Source organism: Orcinus orca, chromosome 3 (assembly GCF_937001465.1).
Source record: "Orcinus orca chromosome 3, mOrcOrc1.1, whole genome shotgun sequence".
Classification (NCBI taxonomy): domain Eukaryota; kingdom Metazoa; phylum Chordata; class Mammalia; order Artiodactyla; family Delphinidae; genus Orcinus; species Orcinus orca.
Window position 1 is genome coordinate 91,070,437 of NC_064561.1, and position 17,346 is coordinate 91,087,782.

Sequence of the window (17,346 nt, forward strand, 5' to 3'; positions counted from 1 at the left end):
CACCAACCCCTGCATAGTCAGAAATCTATGTATAGCTTTTGACGCCTCAAAAACCTAACTACTAATAGCCTACTGTTGATCTTTTGGTCAGTTAACACATATTTTGTTATACTGTATTGTATACAGTCATATAATATGACTGTATTGTATACAGTCATGTAATATGACTGTATTGTATACAGTCATGTAATGACTGTATATAGTCATTATACTGTTGTTACAGTATACATACTGTTGTATACTATTGTATACATTGTTACAATTAAATAGGCTAGAAAAAGTAAAATGTTACTAAGAGAATCATAAGGAGGCAAAAATACATGAACAGTACTGTACTGTACTTATCGATACTGTAAGTTTACATGATTTGTTTATAAGATGAATTGCCAGTCAGTATCTATATCAGTATTGTCTTATACAAAACACTATAGATGTTGTATGTATTACTAACACTAGACATCAAAAATGAAAACATAATGTGAAGAAGAAATTCATATTTATTTACAAATATAATGGTCCATGCACTGATAATGAAGAGCAGCAATATGATTGCTTTATGGTAGCCTAATATAGTCGATACGTTTGCTTCACAATAGCCTAGCCTATACACCAGTGAAAGAATCATTATAAAATTTTTATGGCATACAATATTATCATCATATTCATAATGTAACATTGGGAACATTGTTCCATTTTTTTCAAAAACCACTTACCTGTGATGTTAGGCTGCTAGGCACTTTCTCCAATTAAGAGAGAGAATAGCATACTGTACGGTAATGTAACTCTTTGAAAGCAAAGTTATAAAACAGTAAGAAAACTAACGCATTATTAATTTTATATGACTGTCACTCACCTTATGCCTATGTCAGGATAGACTAGTATCTACATATATTTCATGCATTCATGACATACCTAACTTTTTCTTAATTTTTTTGATATTTCTAGGCTGTGTGATTCATCTGTTTTTTTCAAATTGTCACAAATCTCCAAAATTTTTTCCAGTATATTTATTGGAAAAAATCTGTGTATAAGTGCATCTGCTTCAAATCTGTATTTTTCAAGGGTCAACTGTATAGTACTTCTCAGAATTGGAGCATATTTTCCTCAGCTAAACATAATTTCCCCATATGATCAAGATTATATTATACTTATAAGCTAATGAACAAATTTTTAAAAATTGTATTCTCTACACACATTTCTCAAGTAAAATGTAAAAATCTTTAGTGAAAAAAATGGAGAAATTTAGACAATCCCAGATTTTAAAAAACTGAGAGGATTCATTGCCAGCATATCTGCCCTACAAGGAATACTAAAGGAAGTCCTTCGAGCAAAAGTAAAAAGATACTAGGTAATAATTCAAATCCAAGTGAAGAATAATATCGATAAAGAGTACTGGTAAAGGTAAATATAGGGTAAATATAAAAGTCAGTATAATGTAAAGGTATATAATAATAAAGGTAATGTATGATAATATATTATTATAATAAAGGTACATATAAATATATTTGTAATATATAATAATAAAGACAAATGTAGAGGTAAATATAAATGTCAGGGTTTTTTTTGTTGATAACAAATTTCTTTCATAAAATAGAGAAGGGAACACTTCTCAACTCATTCTATAAGGCCATTGTTACCTTGATACCAAAATTAGACATCACAAGAAAGAAAATAACAGATCAGTATCTCTTATGCATACAAATGCAAAGATTCTCAACAAAACCCTATCAAGCCAAACCTAACAACATAGGGGAGGATTTTACACCATGATTAGTTGGGATTTATTCCAGGTATATGAAAATCAATCAACATAATAGAACATACTAATAGAATAAAGGACAAAAACCATATAATCATCTCAATAGATGCAGAAACAGCAACTGAAAAAATCCAGCACTCTTTCATGATAAAAATATTCGACAAGTTAGCAATAGAAGGAAACTCCTCTGCCTGTTAAAGGCATCTATGAAACACTAACCTCTAACATAATACTTAATGACAAAAGATTGAAGACTTCCCATAAGATCAGGAATAAGACAAGAATATCCACTCTCACCACTTTATTCACTGGAGATTCTAGCCAGGCAACTAGGCAAGAAAAACAAAAAGCATTTAGATTGGAAAAGAAGAAATAAAACTATCCTTATTTGCAGATGACATGATCTTGTATATAAAAAGTCCTAACTAATCCTCCAAAAAAACTATTAGAGCTAATAAACAAGTTCAGCTGTTTGCAGGAACTTGCAGGAAACAAGAGCAATGTACAAAAATCAGTTGTACTTCTATACAGTAGTAATGGACCGTTCAAAAATGAAATTAAGAAAATAGTGCCATTTTGGAGTATTACTCAGCAATAAAAAAGAATGAAATATTGCCATTTGCAGCAACACAGATGGACCTAGAGATTATCATACTGAGTGAAGTAAGTCAGACAGAGAAAGACAAATAGTATATGATATTGCTTATATGTGGAATCTAAAAAATAATACAGATCAAGTTTTACAAGACAGAAACAGACTTACAGAAAAAACAAAAACAACAAAAAAAGTATGGTTACCAAAGGGGAAAGAGGGGGAGCAGGGATAAATTAGGAGTATGGGGTTAATGGATACATACCACTATATATAAAATAGATAAAGAACAGAGATTTACTATATAGCACAGGGAACTATATTCAATATCTTGTAATAACCTATAATTGAAAAGAATCTGAAAAAAATGTAAGAATCATTTTGCTGTACATCTAAACTAACACAATACTGTAAATCAACTATACTTCAATTAAAAAATTTAATATTCCATAGTATAATGAAGAATAAAATACATAGGAATGAATTTAGCAAAAGTGCAACACGTTTAAGTTTTTGAAACATATGTTTCGAAAACTCAGAAACATCATTGAGAGAAATTAAAGAAAACCTACCTAAACGAACATTTTGTGTTCATGAATATGAAGACTTAATATTCGTGAGATGGCAGTACTCCCTAAATTGATTTACAGATTCAATGCAATCCCTATCGGAATCTCAGCTGTCTTTTTTTTTTTTTTTTTTTTGCAGAAACTGTCAATCTGATCCTAAAATTCATAAGGGAAATTCAAGGGACCCAAAATAGTCAAAACAATCTTGAAAAAGAACAAAGTTGGAGAACTCCCACTTCTTAATTTCAGAATTTACTGTGAAGCTACAGTGATCAAACAGTATGGTACTGGCACAAGGATAGACATACCAGTGAGAGTTAAGAGTAAACCCTTACATTTGTGGGCAATTGATTTTCAACAAGGGTGCTAATATAGTTCAATAAGGAAAGAATAGTCTTTTCAACAGATGGTGTATTCACATACAAAAGAGTGAAGTTGGACTTCTCTCACACACCACATATAAAAATTAACTCAAAATGGATTAGAAACCTAAATCTGAGAGATAAAACTGTAAAACTCTTAGAAGAAAACTTAGATGTAAGTCCTCATAACCTTTAATTAGGTAATGGTGTCTTCTATATGACATTTAATGCACAAGCAGCTGAAGATAAAATAAATTGGACCAGCAAAATTTAAAACTCTGTGCTTCAAATGATATTATCAAGAAGGTGAAAAGACAGCTCAGAGAATGGGAGAAAATATTTACAAATCATATTTTGATAAGGACATATCTAAAATATATAAATAACTCTTACAACTCAAAAATAAAAACACAACCCAATTTTAAATATAGGGAAGGAGATAAATAGATATTCCTCCAAAGAAATAGCCAATAAGTACATGGAAAGATGCTCAGTATCATTAGTCATTATGGACTAACGAAAAACCACTGAGATACCATTTCACATCTATTAGGATGACTGTAATAAAAAAAGATAGACAATAACAAGTGTTGGTGAGGATGTGAAGAAACTGGAACCCCCATATAGTGCTGGTGGAAATGTAAAATGGTGCAGCCAGTGTGGAAAACAGTTTGGCACTTTTTCAAAACCTTTGTACTTCAAAAGACATCATCAGGGAAGTGAAAAGGCAACTCAGAATTGGTGAAAATATTTGCAGATCATTTATCTGATAAGGGACTTATAAGAAGGCTTACAGCTTAAAAAAAAAAAAACATGAAATTTTTAAATGGGAAAGTAAAAACGAGTTACCTATGATCCAGAAATTCCACTGCTAGGTATATACCCAAGAAAATTGAAAACATATGTTCATACTTAAACTTGTACACAAGTGTTCTTAGTAGCATTATTCATATTGACCAAATAGTGAAAGTAATCCCATTGTCCATTAACTGATGAGTAGATAAACAAAATATGCTAGATCTGTATGGAATATGACTTAGCCATAAAAAGGAATGAAGTACAGATTCATGGTACAACGTGGATGAATCTTAAAAAACATTATACTAGGGACTTCCCTGGTGGCTCAGTGGTTGAGAGTCTGCCTGCCAACGCAGGGGACATGGGTTCAATCCCTGGTCCAGGAAGATCCCACATGCCATGGAGCAGCTAAGACTGTGCGTTGCAACTACTGAGCCTGCGCTCTAGAGACTGTGAGCCACAACTACTGAAGCCCACGTGCCTAGAGCCCGTGCTCCGCAACAAGAGAAGCCACCGCGATGAGAAACCCGTGCACCGCAACAAAGAGTAGCCCCTGCTCGCCACAACTAGAGAAAGACCGAGCAGCAACAACAACCCAACGCAGCCAAAAAAAGAAAAAAATACATTAAATAAATTAAAAAAAAAATTTACTAAGTGAAAGAAACCAGACAGAAAAGGTTGCATGTTGTATGATCCTGTTTATATTAATTGTCCAGAATAGGCAAATCCAGAGTTGGAAAATAGATTAATGGCTGCCTAGGGGTATGGGGAGTGACTGCTTAATAAGTACAGGGTTTCTTTTTGGTATGATGGAAATATTCTGGTACTAGATACTGTTGATAGTTGCACGCCTTTGTGAATATACTAAAAACCACTGAATTGTAAACTTTATGTGTACATTTTATGGTATGTGGATTATATCCCAATTTTAGAAGTATTTCCTAAATTCATTACTTTATTCTTGCTTGCTTCTCAAAATTTAAAGGCTTGTTTCCTTTTTTCTTTTTCTCCCACATCCAGGCTGTCAGCAATTCCTCTTGGTTATACCTCCCAGATATATTTAGTCTTCTTACTTTTAATCTTCACCATCACCCTGGTAGCCCTGAACACCATCTTTCCTTGTCTGTGTTGCTGTGTCACCTGCCTCATTGATTCTCCTGCTTCCAGTCTTTCCTCACCTCCTCCTCCACCTTCCATCAATTTATTCTCCAAAAAATTAGCCAGAAGGATTTCCTTTAAAAATTAAGTGTATATGGGCTTCCCTGGTGGCGCAGTGGTTGAGAGTCCGCCTGCCGATGCAGGGGACACGGGTTCGTGCCCCGGTCCAGGAGGATCCCACATGCCACGGAGCGGCTAGGCCCGTGAGCCTGCACGTCCGGAGCCTGTGCTCCGCAACGGGAGAGGCCACAACAGTGAGAGGCCTGCGTACCGCAAAAAAAAAAAAAAAAAATTAAGTGTATCGTGGCATTCTCCTACTCTAAACCCTTCAGTAAAATCCAGACTCCCCTAGTGACTTAAAATGCTGGAGTGATGTGCCACTTGCCTACCTCTGTATCCTCATCTCCTACTTTACTCTGCACTTTACTAATCTCGTGTCACAGTTGCCTTTTCTCTGCTTTAACTAGCCAAGGTTTTTCCTGCTTTAGGGCTTTTGCACGTGCTAGTCCCTCTGCCTGGCACACCTTTCCCTATAGTTTTTGGCATGGCTGGCTCCATTCTTCCTTAAACATCATCCCCTCAAATAGACCTTCTGTGGCCATTCTAACTGAAAAAAAATAAGAAAAAAAAATAATGCTTTGCCCCATTATCTTCATCTCAACATTTTTTATTTCCTTAATAGCACTTACCATGTTTTTGTTTTTAATTTATTGCTTTTTTACTCTTTTCTTTTTAAGTCTGTTCCCCTCACTAGACTTTAAGTCAAGCGCCATATTATCATGGGCTATCATTGTTTCCCTAGTGTCTAGTGCAGCACCTGTCACATCATAAGTGTTCAATACATATTGGTAAATGACTGATTGAATGAAAGAATTAGATCTTTTCTGAAAATCCCTGAAGACATTACATATCTTACTTACTAATTTAGCATTTTAAGATAGATATTCCTTCTTCCACAAAATGTATTTTTAAAAATTAAATAAGATTGGCCCCCAAATTATCCCCTGAGACACTCCATCATTGATGTTTTTTCTCTGAAAAAAATTCCACCTTCATCTCCTACCATTTTTATTATTGAGGATAAATTTATTTTTGTTTTCTATTCAGAGTGATGGCTGTTTTGGTACTTCAGGTGCAATTCGTCCTTTTCAGCTTCAAAACTGGAAGCAGAAAGTTAGTCGGACTAAGAAAGCAGAATTCATACGTACAGCAGAAAAATTTAAAAATCAGTAAGTATAAAAACATTATCTTCAAATAACATTACTAGCCATTTTATGGTGAACAGCATAAAAATTCTACTCCACCCTATCCAATCCCACACTAAGTTATGAAATTCTAGTCACTAGTCTTTCAGATGTAAAACAAGAGAAGTGTGAAATAGACAAATGATAATAAGCTATTTAGTATAAAGTTAATTTTAAGTATAGTTATTTAAATTTTATTTATTTATTTTTACCATTTTGAGACAGTGTATATCAACAAAAACAAAAGTTATTTCTTTAGATCACATATATCAAGTAACAGATTAAATACATTTTTACTTACCAAGGTGAGCACTCAGTAAATCTTTTTGAGTGAGTGAATAATTTTAATGAAACGTCTGTGCTGTACCCTTGAGGTTTTTTTATTGGCCTTTTCATTGGTTTCCTTTCCTTGGTCTCTGCCCTTTCAGATCCATCCTGCACATTATGACTAGAATGATTGAGAAGTTGGCATTTATTTTAAGTTTTAGTGTATATGTATTTTTAAAATAACCAGTGATATTTACTCAATGTTTAACATTATCAGTAGCACCATATGATATGATGAATATCATGAGTAAAGATAAAAGAATTAGTATTCAGAACACCCAACCCTATCCTATAGTTGGAGGCTTTGTACAAACACTGCTCTGAATTTATACAATATCAGTTTGCTAAGGAACCAAGAGAAAAGGAGTCATTTGTAAGAAATAGTCTCTGGACCAGAATTGGTGGCAGTTGGGTCTGTTTAGAAATTCTACCAATAAAAAGTGTACTGTTCGAATTTTGAAAAGTTAGACCATACTGTAGTCTTGTGAGATTGAATTCTTACTGTATTTGTATAATTCTTATATTTTTAATACTCAGAATTTGATAAAATACAATTTTTTAAAAATTTCCAAAATGCATTACCTTAGATAGAATTGGACTCTAGGTTAAGAATTCTGGTCATGTTTCTCTCTAGATAGGGTAATCCACCAGGCGGTTAATGTCCATATATATAGCAAACCAGTAGATTATGCCAATATAGATAGATACCTTGTCTATCAGTATGTGTAGGTTTTGTAACTCTGATTAATCTTCCTTCATCTGTTGTAAGGTTTTAGAAAAACTCATTGAAAGAGTATTAGAAAAATCCATTGAAATTGAATCCAACAATTCTCATTGGATGCAAAGGAAAGAACACCATTTGTAATATAATTGTTTTATTTTCAGAATAGGTTATACATTCACATAATTCAAAAATCAGTTCATATCAAAGGGTCTACAGTGGAAGGTCTTTGTTTCAAACACTTCCGTTCCCCTCAGCTAGTAGTTTTAGTTTCTTATGTATCTTTCCAGAGATATTTTATGTACTTATAAGATATTTTATGTACTTATATTTTATGTACTTATTCAAATGGTTCCTTTTTTATATAAATGGTAGCATACTGTATACACTGTTCTGCATCTTGTTTTGTTTTTTTAACTTAAGAATATATCCTAGATACCAAGGAGTTATTGATTTTGTCAGGCATGATAATGGCATTATAATTATATATGTCAGGTATCCATAATCTGTAGAAATGCACACTGAAGTATGTTGGGGTGAAACTATATAATGTAGTAGATTTACTTTAGAATACTTAAGCAAAAAAGGAAGAGAAAAGATAAGAAAAGGTAGCTGAACCAAGAAGGAAAAAGGTAAAATTGTTGAGTGAATCAGAGTGATATGAGGTATATATTGTATGAAGCTATCTGAGGGGAGTCAGTTTACCATTCTCTACTTTTGGGTATATCTAACATTTTCGTATAAAACCTTTGTTAAAAAAGAGTGTATCTTGGAGATCTTTTCTTATCAGTACATAGAACACGGTACTACTGCATTGTATTCCACTGTAGGGGTGTACCATCATTTATTTAACCTGCCCCTTAGTGATAGACATTTAGGTTATAGTAAATCTTATGTTATAACAAATAATGTTGAATTAATTGCAGTTTCCACATAGGTTCACATTATTTTGCACATGTGTGAGTGTATCTTTAGGAACAATTCCTATAAGTAGAAATGCTGGGTCAAAGGTATATGAATTTGCAAATGTGATGAATATTGCTAAATTGTCCTCCATAGGCAATTTATGATTTCACCAACAATATATGAGAGGACCCATTTCATCACAGTTTTATCATCAGAATATATTATTTAAAGTTGTGATTTTTTTCCCTAGTCTGATAGGTATACAGTGTTACCATGGTATAGTTTTAATATTCATTTCTCGTATTATGAGTGAGGTTGAACACCTTTTCATATGTTTGGCAATTTGTCTCCATTATTACATTTTGAATGTTTTTATAGGTTAATATTTCTAATCCAGGAATATCAAAACATACTTACTGTCGTCGCATATCCTGTGTCCATGACAAACATTTCTATTTGATCATAATAACTTCCCCCACCCCAACCAGAGACTAGATGGGCTGGAGTCCTCAGTGCAGGACTCCAGTAGCTACCCTCAATCTGTTAGAGTTGACCTGCAGACTGACATCTATTTGACGTCTCTGTTCTACCCCTTCCTTCCTTTCCCAACATACGTGCAAGTTATGACCTCTTCAGCCTTTGGGGCAGCCAGGTAGGGCCTGTGACATTCTCATCTGTTTACCCCAGTATGCCTTATGGATATTAAATTTTTCTCTATGTGTGGCAAGTGAAAAAGATTGGGAAACTCTACCTTAGATAGTTGCCCCTCGGGTTATATGAAATTAAGTCAGTGGCCAGAGATACTCCACCACTCATTAAATTCAGGATTAGTGGAGAAGTCATGTTAATTTCCACCTTGTGGGAGAAAGAAAACAGGCATTGAGAAAGTAAATTTCTGTGTCCAACTAAAAAAAGTTTCTTGATGGTAATTGTCTTGTTTTACCCCGGGGTTCAAGCTAACATTAAAAGTCCTACCTACCAATAGGTAGATGGACTAAAGCCAAGGAGCAAGGATGAGACGAAGGAAGCTTTGAAGTAAATGTAGACAGTATCCCTTAAATATACGAAAATTCCTAGATTGTTTGCCTTTTGAAGTTTTAGTTTTACTAATATTAATAACTTGCATTTCCATAGTGCATTTTACTGTATAAAGATCCCTCACATATATTATCTCATACAATATTAATCACAGCCCTGTTGGGTAGTGGTGAGTTGTTATTATTCACTTTTTATTGATGAGGATGTTCATGCCTGCAGAGGTTAAATGTCTTGGCTCATGCTGCAGAGTTAACAGTATCTCCTATTGAAAGCAGCCATCAGCAGTGGTGACAATTTTCAGCCCACGGTGAGATTGAGTTGGAATCAATAGCCAAAAGTTTATGTGTTTTCAAAGCAAGTCTATGATTAAATTTTCTTAAATTAACATTTTGTAACTTAAGTAACAATTCAAATTACTGTTGATTTTAGTTGAACTTAACAGTTTTCTAACTACTATTTTGACTCCTTAGCCTTATTGATCCAAGTAATTATATTTTGAATCCTTAGATGAATTAATCCAAAGTACAGATTGTAAGTATCTTCATATTTTAAACAATTAAAAATATACTTAAATCATATTTACACTATTTGTTTCTTTCCCTAAAGAGTTATTAACATAGAAAAAGATAAACACAATCATTTCTACAACCAAAAAAGTGACTTCAGAATTGAACATAGTATGCTGGAAGAATTGGAAAATAAATTGATTAACAGCCGGAAAACAGACAGTAAGTTGAGTTCATGATGAACAAAACCTGAGATATAAAGTTATAGTTTTGCCCTGTGCTTTGTCTTTGTTCATTGACTGTGTTATTTTCTCTATCAAGGTACTTTCTAGCTGGTAATGAGTTTATCTTTTAGGGGTATGTATTTATTTTTTGGGGTCACTAGTTATTCTGACTGGATTGTTTTCTGTGTATATTTCTTTAATTTTAATAGGAAAAAGAGGGTTTTGTTTTCTGGTTGTCAAATCAATTAATGCTATTAAATTTTTTTAAAGTAAAGGGAAATTGATTCCTGGGCTGTCTGATCTTAGCTCATCACCACGATCTTACTGACTGAGCCCTGGATTAAGTAATCATCAACAGATTCAGAACCTGTACTTAGTGGTATGAAGTGGTCAAGTCACATAATTGCTTAAACTGGAGTTTACTTGTTTGTGATATAAAACCTACCATTTCTACCATAGTAGAGCTGTCTGTGCATCTGATGAAATAATATATAAGAAAGTGCCTTAGAGGTTGTACAGTGAATATGTTCTGTTGTTTGTTATGAATATTAATCATTGTTAACAGTGTACTAAATGTTGGCCTTAAAAAAGAATTCTACAAGAATACTTTGTTTCCTTGTAGAGTAGATTTTATATGCTGCAAAGTCCTTATGTTATAATAATAAAAACATCTTAGCTTTGATTAAAGGAAAAATAATGGTTATCAACCCACTAAGCTTTATAAAATATTAAGACTTATTATATAGAGATTATACTGCTCATGGGACTCCCTTATAGTCAATTAAAAGAATATTTTAATAAGTTTTTCCTTTCAGAATGTAAGATTGCGCTATTTTAAAAAGTCATCTTTTGTGAGATAGTGGCAAGAATCATTCTCCCTCTTGTGTTGGAATGATAAGACCTAACATAAATGCCAAATTGCCAGTTCTCCTCTTTGATTCATAAAGGAATCTAAGCATCCCTTGTTTAATATTTCTTAATGTCCCTCAGTTCTTTTACAGACAAAAGCAAGGCTGATCTTTCTGTCTCTCAGTCATGCCATTAAGTAGAGTGTCTCCATTCTGTGCATTTTAAATTATTTGATTTTCCCCCTTTTAAGGCAACTTTATTTTTATCATTTTATTTCTCTTCTACAATTTTGCCTCTCTTTATTCACACTTTGTGTTTATTTTATCTAGGAGAAAAAGGAATGCACTGTGTTAGTATAAGGATATAGAAATTTCCCCTTCACATATTACAGCTCAGGAGTACTAAATACATATTCCTTACATCAAATATCATGCCACAATTTTAGCCTGAATTTATGTAATATTGTATTTGAATGGTTTGCCTGCAGTGCAGAATGTCAGTTCCAAATGAATTAATAAAAGATCATTTGCCTGGACTTCCCTGGTGGCGCAGTGGTTAAGAATCCGCCTGCCAATTCAGGGGACATGGGTTCGAGCCCTGGTCCGGAAAGATCCCACATGCCGCGGAGCAACTGAGCCCGTGTGCCACAACTACTGAGCCTGTGCTCTAGAGCCCGCAAGCCACTACTACCGAAACCCACGCACAGCAAAGAAGACCCAACACAGCCAAAAAAAATAATAAATTAATAAATTAATTAAAAAAATAAAAAGATCATTTGCCCTATAGCAGTATCACTGTAGCTGATCAAACTGTGGCAAAAATAAAACAACAAAAAACACTTTCCTGATTACTTTACTAGGGAAGTTTCTTGACCTAAAGTTTCAACAGTAAGACTCTGTAAAATACATTGGATAAAGTTTCTACTTTTATGGAACACTTGAATTTTAATAAAAAATAGAACAAGCCAAAGTCACATACACATATTTGAGGTTTGTTTTGAATATTAGAACTGGCTTCAGGCCTAAAGGTAAACTTTTTAAAAAATTATTGCTTTTAAGGACTTTTGAACAGAGCCTTTTGCTGCCTCATGTTCATTTGTGGAAAAGTTGCAAAAAAATAAGGGGGGTGCATAAGTAAAATACCCAAAGATGATAAAATATTACTATATATGAATATGTATATGAATGTGAATATTTGACTTTAGCCTAATAATTTAAGTAAATATTAAAGTAAGATTACAACTTCAGAAAGAAAATATGAAAGAAGAACCCAGTCTTCCTGTTGCTGATACGGAACATCTGAAAATGGCTTTGAGACCCTCTTCTGTTCTTCAGGCTTTTATTGTGGGCCTAACACTTTACTTCAGACTGGTCCTTTGGCTGAGCTTGGCAACCTGTAGCATACATACCAGTAAATGGCACCTGAGACATCTCCTCAAGGCCATGACTGTGACACCAGTGGGTATCACCAGCCCCATCTTAGAGGATGTGGTTAGATGAAGTTAATTCTCACTAGGAAGTTTGTCAGTATTCATAGAATTAATATTGGTTAGACAGTTTTAATATTCCAACAGTAGTTGAGGTCAAAATCTATGTCCATAAATTATAACAAATTAAAAGAGAAAGAAAAAAACTGTTAAAGAACAAAACATGACTAAACCTATGCTACTGATCCATGTATTTGAGTGTCCAATAACTCAGTCTCTAGAGTTTAAAAAAATATTTCCAAGGACATTTCCTTGGCACAGGTTATAGTAAGATTTAGGCTATTGTGCTTTAAAACATTAGAGGAAATTGAGAGATGGTTTAGTTAGAGCAAGAGTTTGTTCAGGCTGTTTTGACACTTATAAATAACCATCTTTTGTTCATTATTTAATTGCTTTTCACTATCATTTATTAAATAGTGGTGATCAGTCTTGTATGAAGAATCCTGAACCACATTTGTCATAGAGTTATTTTAAAGTACATACTTCTCCCTTACAGGAGTAAAAATCCAGCAACAATTGGCCAAAATACACAACAATGTAAAGAAACTTCAGCATCAGTTAAAAGATGTGAAGCCTACACCTGATTGTAAGTAAATTTAGATTTTATATTTTTTCTCATGTATTAGTTTTTTCTTTTGTTCATTAGAAGAGTTTATACTTTTCTAGTAAGAATTTTTCTATTTGGCATTAATGGAGGAGCTAAGCCCTACTTTTTGGTTAGGGATTCATAAGGATACATCAGAAAACTGTAATATCTGGTGTTTATGTATTTTTTTATCTTTAAAATACTATCAAACTCTTACAAATGATGAAGTAGACAGAACAGATAATAGTGTCACATACAGGATGAAGAATCTGTGGTATGCAAAGATTCAGATTCAGCTGATGAAGAGGAAAAGAAGACTGATTTCTTGATTCTTAGCCTAGTGTTTTCCCATCATTTGCTTTTTGAAATTATTGCCTTTCAGAGGCATTTCAAACACCTAAGGGAATGGCTAAGTAGTATTGGGGCAAATTCTAGTCATTTGTGAAAAACAAAATTGTATCCTTACCTCCTTGCTTAAGCCAGCATTCATTTCTGAGAGATCAAAGCAATGCAGTAAAGTGCTCAAAATGTATGGACTTAAGAATCAGACACATGTTGGGTCAAATCCTTGAACTATCAGTTAAGTGATTTTAGGCAAGTTACCTGATCTCTTTGAGCTTTCATTTACTTAGCTCTAAAATGGAGAAAATCATACAACCTAACTCATAGAGCTGTTGCAGGAATGAAGTGAGACAATGCACATAAAGCATTTATGCACTGCTTATAACATAGTAAGCAATAAAAAATAGTAAATATAATTATTATTTATTAAATTAATACATGAAACCATTAAAATATTAGAAAGGAACATGGGTTAATATTTTTATAATTGTATTATAATTTATAAGAATGACAAAGATCAGAAACCATAAAGAAAAAAGTGGACATAATTGACTATTAAAAAATACCTCAAAACCATAAGCAAAGTTGAAATACAAATTAGGAAAATATTAGCAGTATATATGTAACTTAAAAAGCTAATATCCATAATGTGTAAAGAGTACCTACAAATTAGAGCAACAGAAAAATGGGCAAAGATTGTAAGTTGCATATTATAGCAAAAGAAACACAAAACACATGTGAAAAGGTGCTCAGGCTTATTAATTATTATAAAAATGTCAATTAAATCAATGACAATAAATTTTTGGTTATTTTGGAACTGGCTAGAATTACATGGGAAGGAGCACTCTCAAGAACTGTAAAGAGATAGAGCCTCTCTGAAGGACAGTGTGACAGTATTTAGCATACTGTAAAGTGGGCATACTTTTTTGATTTAGCATTTAAGGTTATCAATTATCCTCTAAAAGTATTTATTTGAGGTGGCAGGGATAGACTGAGAGTTTGGGATTGACATGTACACACTGCTATGTTTAAAATAGATAGCCAACAAGGACCTACTGTATAGCACAGGGAACGCTGCTCGATATTCTGTAATAACCTAAATGGGAAAAGAATTGAGAAAGAATAGATACATGTGTATGTATAACTGAATCACCTTGCTGTACACCTGAAACTAGCACAACATTGTTAATCAACTATACTGTGATATAAAATAAAAATTAAAAATATTTATTTGAGCATGCAAAAATATGTATGCAAAGATAGTTACTACAGCATTGCATCTATTTAAAGGTTCATCGGTTGGAGAATTAATTAAATGAATTAGGGTAGCATTAGACAATGAAATACCATGTAGCCATAAAAAGAATGAAGTAGCCATATGTATATTGATATGGAAAGTTAACTACAACATTTTGTTAAAGAAAAAGTGCATGTCACAAAAAAATATATGTGGTATAAAATATTTTTTGGGGAAAAATATTTAAGATATGTGCATAGGAAAAAATCTGTAATCAAAAAACTGCAATCGGGACTTCCCTGGTGGTGCAGTGGTTGAGAGTCCGCCTGCCGATGCGGGGGACACAGGTTCCTACCCTCGTCTGGGAAGATCCCACATGCCGCGGAGCGGCTAGGCCTGTGAGCCATGGCCGCTGAGCCTGCGCGTCCGGAGCCTGTGCTCCGCAACGGGAGAGGGGAGAGGCCACAGCAGTGAGAAGCCCGCGTACCGCAAAAAAGAAGAAAACAAAAACAAAAAACTGCAATCATAAAAATTCACTTTTTAAAAGCACATTTTTTTCTTGTCCTTTAGGCTAAGAAATGTGTTTTATATATATATATAATTTTTGCGGTACGCGGACCTCTCACTGCTGCGGCCTCCCCCGCCGCGGAGCACAGGCTCCGGACGCGCAGGCCCAGCGGCCATGGCGCACGGGCCCAGCTGCACCGCGGCATGTGGGATCCCCCCAGACCAGGGCACGAACCTGTGTCCCCCACACCGGCAGGTGGACCCCCAACCACTGTGCCACCAGGGAAGCCCCCTAAGAAATGTTTTTAAATTAAGGGAACATTCTAATTTTCTTCCTAATTTTTAATTCTTAGTCATAATAAAATATGACATAACATAATTTTTCCTTTTTTTCTTTTTTTCTTTTTACAGTTGTTGAAAAGCTCAGAGAAATGATGGAAGAAATTGAAAATGCAATTAACACTTTTAAGGAAGAGCAGAGGTTGATGTATGTTTTAAATACATTTTAATATACAATTATTTACCTTTTTTTCAATAACTCTTTACTAGATTGTTGTATGTAAACTATTTTATTCTTATGTATTTAATACTAGTCTTACACAAAGGCAATATAAAACCTCTTTTCTTTTGCTTTAGGTTTTAGACTGCTTTTCATGTTTGAAGTGAATTTTCATTTATATTTGGACACTATAAAATCTCACATAAGAATTTGAAAGATTGTTTTTTCTCTGAGGAAACTCTTTTAAGGCTTAGATTTATAAATGTTAATAATGTAAAGTGGAGAAGATGACATCAAAAGAATTGGGAATCATAAAATTTGAAGAAAAATGAAGGGTTAATATGGATTGGTTTGTATCTTATTTTTCAAACTTTATTTTAAAAATTTTAGCTATGAAGAGCTTATTAAAGAAGAGAAGACAACTAATAATGAGTTGTGTGCCATATCAAGAAAAATGGACACATGGGCTTTGGATAATTCGGAAACAGAGAAAGCTTTCAGAGCAATGTCGAGCAAAGTTCCTGTAGACAAAGTAACACCAAGTACTCTTCCAGAAGAAGTGGTAGAGTTTGAAAAATTCCTTCAGCAAGCAGGAGGGCGACAAGGGGGCTGGGATGATTATGATCACCAGAACTTTGTAAAGGTGAGAAACAAGCATAAAGGGAAGCCAGCATTTATGGGAGAAGTTCTTGAACACCTTCCTGGAAGAACACAGGATGAAGTTCAACAGCATGAGAAATGGTATCAAAAATTTCTGGCCCTAGAAGAAAGGAAAAAAGAGGTAGTAACAATTATAATAGCTATTATTTGTTGTATATTTTTGTGTTCTAGGACTGTGCTAAACTCTTTAACACGTATTATTAACTTTACAACAACCCCGTGAGGTATGTTACAGTTTTTCCCCCCATCTTATAGAGGGTGAAACTGAGGCATTGAGAAGTGAAGTCATTTTAGTGGAACTATAGTTGGACATCCTCAACATCCAGCATATCTACTCCAGTAAATAATACAGTGGGTCAGAAAACGTCTGACAGTGGGCAACACCCTCTGTGTCCACCAGAAGTGTGGGAAATGCAGATTTACCCAGGCTTTTGATAAAAGTCATCTTACCAGCAAAGGCCACATTATTTTCAACAGAAAATAAAGAGGCAGTAGAAAGAAAGCTCTTTGACTCAAAAGTTTCTTTTAGTTTTGGCACTTCAGCCTCATTGTTTATTTTAAAAGACTCAAAATTTTGGCAACTCCAGAGTAAAGGGGTAACTCTTAATTGCAGCAAATACCTAAAAAGTTCCATTTTCACAAAAATATTATTCTGGCTCTGGTTTAGATCAGGATTTCTCAACATTGGCATTGTTGACCATTTGGGCTGGATAATTCTTTGCTCTGGGGGCTCTCCTGTGCATCGTAGGATGGTTAGCAGCATCCTTGACCTCCACCCATTAGATGCTGGTAGCATCCCCTGAATTGTGATTATCAAAAATATTTCCAGACATTACCAGATGTCCCCTGGAGGGTAAAAAATTGCCCCTGGTCAAGAACCATGGGTTTAGATAGTCTAAGTTTGAGTCACTTTTTTGTAGACTTTGTAGCTAGATAAACTTTAACTCGATTGGTTTAACAAGAAAGGTATGACAAT

At 34.0% G+C, this 17,346-nt stretch overlaps 1 protein-coding gene across 3 annotated transcripts in view; it reads left to right on the top strand.

Annotated features, from left to right (window-relative positions):
• CCDC112 (coiled-coil domain containing 112) overlaps positions 1-17,346 on the top strand; it is a 30,629-nt gene that overhangs the window by 7,111 nt on the left and 6,172 nt on the right. For 2 of the 3 annotated variants that reach the window (XM_033423787.2, XM_004267466.4), the window contains exons 2-6: positions 6,346-6,467; positions 10,081-10,202; positions 13,036-13,125; positions 15,623-15,698; positions 16,101-16,491. In XM_033423787.2, the coding sequence (XP_033279678.1) occupies positions 6,346-6,467; positions 10,081-10,202; positions 13,036-13,125; positions 15,623-15,698; positions 16,101-16,491 (801 nt within the window). The remainder of the gene's footprint in view (positions 1-6,345; positions 6,468-10,080; positions 10,203-13,035; positions 13,126-15,622; positions 15,699-16,100; positions 16,492-17,346) is intronic. The other variant, XM_033423788.2, reaches the window with a different exon arrangement.